Consider the following 8,975-nt stretch of genomic DNA (forward strand, 5'->3'; position numbering starts at 1 on the left):
CCCCCAAAATTGGGGTCTTGGTGCTTCTTAATGAAACAGTTCAACAAATTTTGTTCAATGAAGACAAAAGGCTGTGTAGGCTTCCCTAGTCTCTTTCTGGTAATGGCAGAGTCATTTTTGCTAAAACTTTTAAAAATAACAGCAGACAAGGCAGACATCTGGCATGGAAAATTTCAGTCCAACCAGTGAAAAGGCGCAAGTTCCACCCAGCAGTGGAAAATCTACAGTATCACAAGCTATTTTGCCTCCCCCAGCAGCTCATGGCAGTCAGCCTCCCATGCATGTTCTTATTTTGCAACACAAAGCCTTAAAATGACATCCATGTGCCCCACGCTGATGGTACGCCTGGGTTAAGGTTTGCAAGAGATGTTATCAGGAGTATTACATCCTCCGAGCAGCACAGCTTTAGCTAAGGCTGCCAGACATTTCCCATTTTAAGAACCTGACTTTAATAGCATGTAATATTGCAGATTTGCCACTGACGGGTGGGACTCCCACCTGTGCAGAAAACCAGCATGCAGCCTAGGCCCCATTTATGCTTTTAACCAGCTTCTGCTGCTCATGCATGGGTTTCAGTTTTCTGCATTATCACAAACATATGGCAATGGGCTGAGTATTTTGCATGGACATATCTGCCAGGCTGGCGTGCAATGATTGAGAGCTGGAAGCAGGCTGGCGACTGCCTGTTAAGAAGCAGAATGCCACAGAGGATAAAGTTATTCCCATGCCAAGCATCAGCCTGGCAAATGCGAGTGCCCAGCTCTTATTATCTGGTAGACAACAAACCTCCCCCGCATCCAGTAATGAAAAGGTCAGTAGAGAGTTGTGTGTCCCGTCTCCTTCCCACCTGAGATTTCCCTTATTCTCTTCCCTCCAGCAGAATATCACTGAGAACAACTCTGTTTTAATTTCCCAACTAAAGAAAAACAGCCGACGCAACCTTTGCTCCCGGCTTAATAAAAAGCTGGATGCATTTCAGCCCTAAAGCAAGTTGTCATCACCATGTTATTAGTCACCAAATTCCCACCCTTGCCTGAAGCTAAAGGAAATAAGACTTTACATGGGGGACCGATACCAAGGTTAGGCAGGTGGCATCCCACCCCAGCAACCCAGAACCAGGGCAAGAGGCAGCCACACAGCTGATCCTGACCCACAACTTCAGTACCAACCGCTAAAGCCACCGCCCTGAGGGTCTTAGCCCAAACTTCTGCCTCTTTCAGAGACCCCACTAAGGACCACCGCAGAAGAGAGCTCACAGTAGGGCTGCCCAAAACAGCAGCGTTCTGCTTCGACTTCTGTTTCGAGGGAACAGTGTTTTGTTTCGAGTTTCGTTTCGACAGCACCGCTTCGTTTCGTTTTGTCAAATCAGTTTCGCTGTTTCAAGGTTTCGCCCATAGGGTATAATGGGGAAGCACGAAACTGGAGGAGCAGCCGCCTCCTGTGATCGCAGCCAGATCGGGGGCCCGCACCCCCGGGGGACTCTGGCAGAGCCCCACAGCCCTCCTGGGGGTGTGGGCAGGAGGCTGCTGCAGCTGCCTGGGACCAGCACTGGGCGCTGAGCCTGGTGGAGGGATGCAGAGCACAACCCCGGCACTACGCACTGCCTCCCTCCACCGGGCTGCACGCCTCTGGGTGCTCAGTGCCCTGCGGGGCCGCGTGCCACCTCCCGCCACCGGGCTCAGCTCCCAGTGCCTCGCAGCCCGGTGGAGGGAGGCAGAGCGAAACATTTCGACTGGCCTCGTTTCGCTTCGAGGCTGTTTCGAAGCCCTTTGTTTCACTTCGATGTCACTGCTCTGAGCTTAAAACGGAACAGCCGGCGAAGCTTTGCGCAGCCCTCCTCCACGGCATGTCTCAGGTTATGAACCAGGTCAGCCTGAAACATCAGATGGGCAGGACTGAAATAGGGCTGGGCTTATCCCAGCGGTTTCAGTTTGCACAAGAATCTTTGGTTCCAGCCACGGGGATGTCCCGTGATTTTGAGTTTCACAGACTAAGGGATCCAGAGCTGCAAAGCAGAATTCAGCAGATCCACCCAGAATGGTACAGCTGTGAGCTCCCAACAACAGGCCTAGGCACAGGCTCTCCCGCTCCTCCAACCATACCCAGTGATGTGGGCAGGGAAGTGGGGTGTATAATGTACGCAGTGGAGGAAGAGGCAAAAAGCAGCCAGAACTAGCTTGTTCATGCCCTGTAAGGAGATCGGTCTATCTCAGTCCCCGTGGAAATCTAGAGGGCTTCTGCAGTTGGGAGCCATGGGCTAGAGTTTCTCTCAGCAAGGCCCAGAGAATAAGTTTTCCACTGACAGTCTCATAAGGTAGAAGGTGAAGAAAAAAAAAAAAATCATCCTTGTGCTCAGGAGAGATCCAAGTAAGGCGGGCTCTGTAGATGGGCCAGGAGGTAGCCTGTTTTGCTTTGCTCAACAGTTTTCTTTAAACAGTGGCTCTCCAAGCAAGCTGGAGTACCCCAGCAATGGCTGGGTGACTGCTCAAGGAGGCATTTAGCTCACATAATAATAGAGGAGCCATGGCTTCTGCCGAGGAAAGCAAAGTTCCAGCAGGGTTAGCATCACCCCTGGGTTTAGACAGCCTTTCTAATGAGCTGCAATTATGTGTTACATACAGTGAATGCAAGGGAATTGTAGGTTATCTTCCTCCACTGCCTCCAGCGTGCACCCAACTTCTCTCTCCCTGTCCATGTGAATGGGTGGAAGAACGGGAGAGTCTGCCGCGGGGCCCCTTGCTCGAAGCTTGCAACCATAGCTGCATTGCCCACAGAGGTTTTCAGCCTCCTGGATGCTGCAGCCACCAAGGCATGGGTTACATCAGGAGCAAGGGTACTTCTCCCAGCACGGAGGCAAGTTTTGAGCTTGTACAACAATCCGCTGCTCCCCAGGAAAACATCCCCAGCGCCCTCATGCATTGCAGATGAGGAGGGCGCTCTCTGAGCTGAGAACCACTGAAGGGGCCACATCTGGGCAGCCAATCTGCCTGCCCAGGAGCCGTGAAGTATGGCTCGGTCACAGGGATACTGGACAATACCCTTTGCTCTTCAAAATGTCCCTCGCCACCCTCCTGCTATGGAGGACTTCAGCAACCCAATTGTGATGCCACATCCTTACCAAGAAACCAGCCTTTCAGTCACCTGGTGGGTGAAGCATGCCTCTGAATCTATCCTTCCTACTACATCAGGCTGTTCTTGACCCAAAACAGGTAGTAGACCCCACAAGACAGCATAGCCTCCGACAGGTCAGAACGCAGAAGACGCTAGCACTTATTAGAGAAGGTTTTCTTTTTTTTTAGATGAATATGGACGGTTACTTTTTCAGATACTAAAGACCCAGTCCTGGTCCTGTTACTATTTCTCCCCTCCCCATTCCCATAAGAGCCTCTTTGCCCCACTCTCGAATCTATCCTCCACGCATTGAGAAAATACCAACTTCTCCTACTCATCTTTTGGTCATCTGAACAACTGCTTCTCCATAGTAATGACGCACGTCCCAAGAGGGGAGCCCAGAATCCAACAGAAAAAGTGTTTTTTAGACCATCTCCAAAAATAAAACGGGCGTTGCTCCTTCGAGCACAAGCTCTGGCCCCCACCAGGCAAATGCAAGTATTTCCACCAAAGCCCCTGAGCTTACTCATGTGTGCAAAATTAAGCAGGCACATAAACATGTGCAATATTGGGACCTGAATTATGTCAGAATTATAATGAAAGAGGGCTGCTTCGGGAGGGGTGGGGAAGGCGGCTTAATCACTGCCAATTTTAAAGCCTTGCAAGCCACGTTCTGTATCTCTCCTTTGACTCAGACTGTTACAGCAATCATCATTCCTATCGGAGATGAGAGACTCTTAGGCTTCTAGTGGAGTTGGACATAATTGATCCCATTCTCTGTAATCCCTTTGAGGAGGCAGGCCAAGATGTTTAGTTATCGCAGGCCTAATGCCAAGCTTATTTTGTAAAGAAAAAGAAAAACAAAGGAATCTAGTACACTTTCCCAATCTCTGCACGAGTTACCCAGCAAATCTTACCTTGTCTCCCTCCTGTACATCACAGATTTTCTCCAGGGTCGAGGGGTTATACGTGGGGAACGTCTTTCCACTTATGGATTCATGCCATTCGTTGTTAATAAATATCTAATGGGAGGGAAAGGGGGGAAAAAATAAAACAGAAAACAAAACCACACATCCATGCATTATACACAGTCTTTCAATGCTCAAGTCTGTCTCTGCAGGAGCTGTAGAAATCCATGGAAGTTAAGAGCACTGAGCACCTTTGCATGATTTGGCCTTACGCAATTATGCTGCTGGTGCCACATTTAGCCAGCAGGCCAAGCCAAACCAAGGGATGCGTGCAAGGCCCAGTGAAGGGTGCGGGGTAGCGGGGGGAACAAGGAAGGTGGGGAGGCAGGATTAGGCTCACACAATAAAATTCACACGGTTGGGTGTGTGACAGCAAGTTTATTTCAAATGCATCTTTTCAGAGAAGGCTCCAAGAGGAACCTATATGTTCTGAGCAAAAAACGAACAAAAAACCCAAATTCTTTGTAATAGTGCAGAGCATGCACGTTCTCCATGCTGCAAGTGAGCTGCTAATGGCTTGTATTTTACTCCCTCCTATCCCTGCTGGGGTTCCTCCCCAGGGAGTCCTACCATTAGTATTTGCCACTGGAGAACGTGAAATAGGGCCCCAGCCGTGTAACCCTGCCTCACCCGAAGGCCCTTCCCTCCACAAGGGCACTCAGGTTTTGAAAGCAGGACATCTAAAATATGTTCGTATATGCAAATTAAAAAAAATCATAAATGCTTAAAATGCTGTATGTCTAAACCCCGGACAAACAATCCCAACTTTGCACAACTAAAAATCCACTGAAGTACTTTTAACATTTTAAAAGCAGGAAAAGTTTTGTGATTTAATGCACAGATATGTATATGCAATTCCCCAGTTTCCCACACATCTTTTATGTACGCTTTCATCTTGTCAACACAGACGAAATAGCATATTGCCCATTCTTTTGAAGCAAAAAGGAAGCTAAACCCCACATAAATTGGTATAGCTCACCCCCGGTTAAGAAGTGCAAGCGGGCAATTTAGCTTAGTTGAACAAAAAGGTTCTACCTTGCTAAAGTACTCTACAAGTCAACAGCTAAGCTTGCACCAGAGATCTCCTCATAAGATGAATCCTGCATCCTCATGCATTCAAAACTCAGCTAGAGCGGATCACACGTCGTTTCGTTTCTTTGCCCAGTTTGAACCCAAAATGATTATTTTTTTTAACAAGACCGTAAAAAATATTTCTCTGGGTATTTCTGTAGATATCGGACCCTAGCTGGGACTGCATTTAGGGGGGGGGAGCGATTTAGACCCACCTGTTCTTAATCATTCTCATTTTCAGAGAGAGGTGCGACTGCAAGGCTCAGTGTAACAAGATGCCACAGTAAAGTTTGCAAGAGACCTCACGGGGCAGAAAGTTTGAAATACCTTGGTGCTCACAAACACCACCATGGAACTACCCGGTTTTAGGGGGCTAGCATTCGGGATGCTATTTACTTATCAAATATGAAAAGTAAAAGCAGGCTCGTGGAAAGTAAAGAAAAAATTGGGGCTTCATGAGCCAGAGAGTGCACTGCAAACTGGAGGGATACAGGAAGGTCCATGAAGTTATAATGGGATATATACTACAGCTAAGAACTGGGAGTTGCATTTTATTGCAACAGTTTGAGTGTTCATTCTGGAGCAGGGAATTGGAAAAAGGACGCAGTCACTACAGCGAATGAAGGGACTCAGCCTGAATGATGGATTCACAGATTTCATTATACAGGCTATGCTGGCATTGGCCCGAGATTTGCAGCAATGTTTGGGTTTCTGATAAGAAGCCACTCCTCGGGCCGGCACGCAGCGTGGGGAGTTGCTGTGGTCTCCTGTTGTTCTTTAGGATATTAAAACTTTGGGAAGATCATATGTGGCCAACCATCACTGGCTCCAAAAATCACGAGACCGATCAACACTTCAATTCAATAACTTGCAGAAATAAAGACAAGATTCTGGCTCTACAAATGGATGGAAGCGGTTGCAAAACAGCTGTAAACATCTGGGATGAGTTGACAGAGTTTGCAAAAATACCTCTCCTGTCAAATTTCTACTTCCTAGAATAAACTGAACATCAGTTCCAACTTCCCTCATCAGATTTTAGCACTCAAAACATACAGCAGAGGTAGAACTTGCATTCATAATTAAATTATATGTACCACATCTGAGAGGCAGTCTTTGTGAAGGTCTAGATATCTTCAGAGGATCCTAAATCTGTACAAAATCTCAGGAAAACCTACCAGTGAAGTCAGCAATTTTTCCCCCCCCCCACTTTGGAAAAAAGACTGCAGCAGGATGATCCCTAAAAGAGGGAGGATTAATGGTTCTGGACTTTTAAAAAAAAAAAAAAACCCCGAACAAAATAAAAAGCAGGACACTCTTGAGCACTCAAGGAGAAAATTCCTCTGCTGTGTGGATGAAGTGGAAATGAATCCTAGAGAGCTACTCGTAAGTGGGGAAGTGCCATTTCTAAAATGTTGCGCCATCCCGAACCCAAGAGCAGAAGATGCAAGTTGCAGATAAGCACAAAGCCCCAGCTTTAAAAAAAAAAAAAAAGGTATGTAAGGAAGCTCGTGGATTTAGGAAGGATTTGTCTTCGGCGACAAATTAATAAATGGCCAATCGCTCTCAATTCCTTTGGCGAGGACTTGAAACAATATTAAACTGGACAAACTGGCGCCACTTATCTCTATTCATTCTCCTGCAGCTGGGGGAACACATTTAAAATTATATATCTTTTATTTACTAATGGATTCAGATGCCATACAATGCTGAAAATATGAACTGCTGCATGTTAAATGTGCTAAAGCCTTCGTCTCGTTCAGCCCGACGGACCACTGGAAATGAGCAGATCCAGGTTATACCTGGAGGAGTCTCCCCACTGCAAAAAAATTAGTCTATTTAACAATCAAAAAACCAGGGGGTTCACTATACTACAGTGCTGCAATGCCCGTTTCTGCACCGGCTCTCAATTCTCTGCCGTCAAGAGCGCAGAGGAGCAGACCCCGTGGGCCTCCAAGTAACAAAACCAGGAGGAACCTCCCATGCAGGGTATCAAGAGCAGGATTTTGAGGGCTCGGGCAAGTGGGCATTTTAAAAGAGAAAACACTACCCATTAGCCTAAGAATGAGATTTTTGGTCTGGCATCTCTGCAGCCCAAGGTTTAGCAAAGCTAGAAGGAGGCGGTTTTGTTTTATTTAGGGTTTGTTGGGTGGCGGGGGAGCGGGGGGAGGTTGGAGATCAGATGCTTTGAGGGGGGTGAGAATCGATGCTGCCAGAATCCCTGGTGGCATTGCAAGATCCCATCCTGCGAGCTGCAGCGTGCCTGCATTTTCTGTCGTATCTGGCAGAAACTCAAAGGCGCTGAAAGCACTTCACAGCACCAAACCCTGACTCACCTTCCTATGCTACAACCAGAGGGCCTGATTTTGGCATCAGCAAAACCAATGCAAACGCACTCAGGAACTTCAGTGGGAGCAGGATTAAACTACGGAAAGAACTTGGTTTAGATTCCTCCCCCCCACCACCCAAATTCAGCCACCTTCGCAGCTTCGCTCCATCCAAATCTGATGTTCGTGAGCGCAAAGCACTGAGAGGTGCTCAGCAGCTCATGGGACTGGCTCCCGCCTACCCGATACGATTCGGAAACCCAGCATCACCCTGCCAGTCAGCGCAGATGATGCACAATGGTCGCCAACGCAAAATATTGTCCGGGAAGAAAATGGATGCCTAACAAAGAAACCGCGTCAGCACTGCAATTCAACAGCCCTGGGATGGCGTACCGGTCCGGCTGGTGCTGAACTGACCTGGTGCATCAAAGGGAGAGTTTTGACTCCAGTTGGCAGCAGGATTTGCAGTTATTTTAAGTTTCCGAAAGTGTCATTTTAGCAACCAATTTCACTCTGTTCCCTGAAGCCCAGGCACGTGCTGGGGCTGCTCCGTGCAGGCTCGGGCATCCCTAGCACCGACACTTTCTGCTACGTATTTTACATCCCACACTGAATTTCTGCATGTGTAAGGGCGTGTGCGAGACAAAGAATATTAGAACACAGGCATCGCTTGCGTACCACGTCTGTGCGAATACAAGAGCACAAAGATGTCGCACAACCTCTTACACATACAGAATGTGCAGCACACGTGTGTGTGTGTGAAAATATTAGAACACAGGCATCACTTGTGTAGCACCCGTTGTGCGCGCGCACACATGTATTAGTACATAGGCAGAGACTGTACAACGTGTGTGTATTGGAACACACCAATTGTGCAGCATCTGTGTAAGCGTGTGTATGCGTAAAGCCTGTGCATGTGAATATCAGAACACAAACACAGCTTGCACAACGCGTGCGTCCAAGCAGACACAGACTCTACACTGAGTGTGCGTGTGCACGCAGGCATGCGCATTACAACACACTGATTGTGCAGCCCCTGAGTACGCGTGCATTAAAAACAGACAATGCAGCGCCCGCGTGCCAGAGCACAGACGCACCCCGTGCAGCGCCCGTGCGTGCGCGCACTTATATCGGGTTGCGCTACATCAGTGCATGCACACACATGCACACCCTGCAGCACAGACATGGGCCGTGCGGCGCACGCATGTGCACCCCAGCACACACCCACACGTCGTGCAGCCCCCGGGCGCGCGCGCGCAGGGGAACGCGGGTGCGAGCTGTGCAATGGGCGCATCGCAGCACCCCCGCGTGCGCGTGTCACACACGCGTGCCCCGCTCACCTGGCAGTGCTTCACCTCCAGGCTCCGGGCGGGCCGCGGCAGCGGCAGCGGCGCCCTCCTGTCAGGCTGCCCGTTCTCCACGGCGCCGTTGAGCTCAGCCATCGCCGCCCCGAGCCGGATCGTGCCCCACTCCGCTCCCGCCGCCCGCGCCCTGACAGCGC

At 49.0% G+C, this 8,975-nt stretch overlaps 1 protein-coding gene across 1 annotated transcript in view; it reads right to left on the reverse strand.

Annotated features, from left to right (window-relative positions):
• The window catches only part of ALDH1A3 (aldehyde dehydrogenase 1 family member A3), a 66,335-nt gene extending 57,375 nt beyond the window's left edge, over positions 1-8,960 (reverse strand). The window contains exons 1-2 of the mRNA XM_019504000.1: positions 8,815-8,960; positions 4,029-4,133 (exon numbers count right to left, since the gene is read on the reverse strand). Of these exons, the coding sequence (XP_019359545.1) occupies positions 4,029-4,133; positions 8,815-8,916 (207 nt within the window). The 5' untranslated portion in view covers positions 8,917-8,960. The remainder of the gene's footprint in view (positions 1-4,028; positions 4,134-8,814) is intronic.
• Positions 8,961-8,975: the final 15 nt, after the last annotated feature.

This window comes from Gavialis gangeticus, unplaced genomic scaffold (genome assembly GCF_001723915.1).
Source record: "Gavialis gangeticus isolate Ggan-Ray unplaced genomic scaffold, GavGan_comp1, whole genome shotgun sequence".
Lineage (NCBI taxonomy): Eukaryota > Metazoa > Chordata > Crocodylia > Gavialidae > Gavialis > Gavialis gangeticus.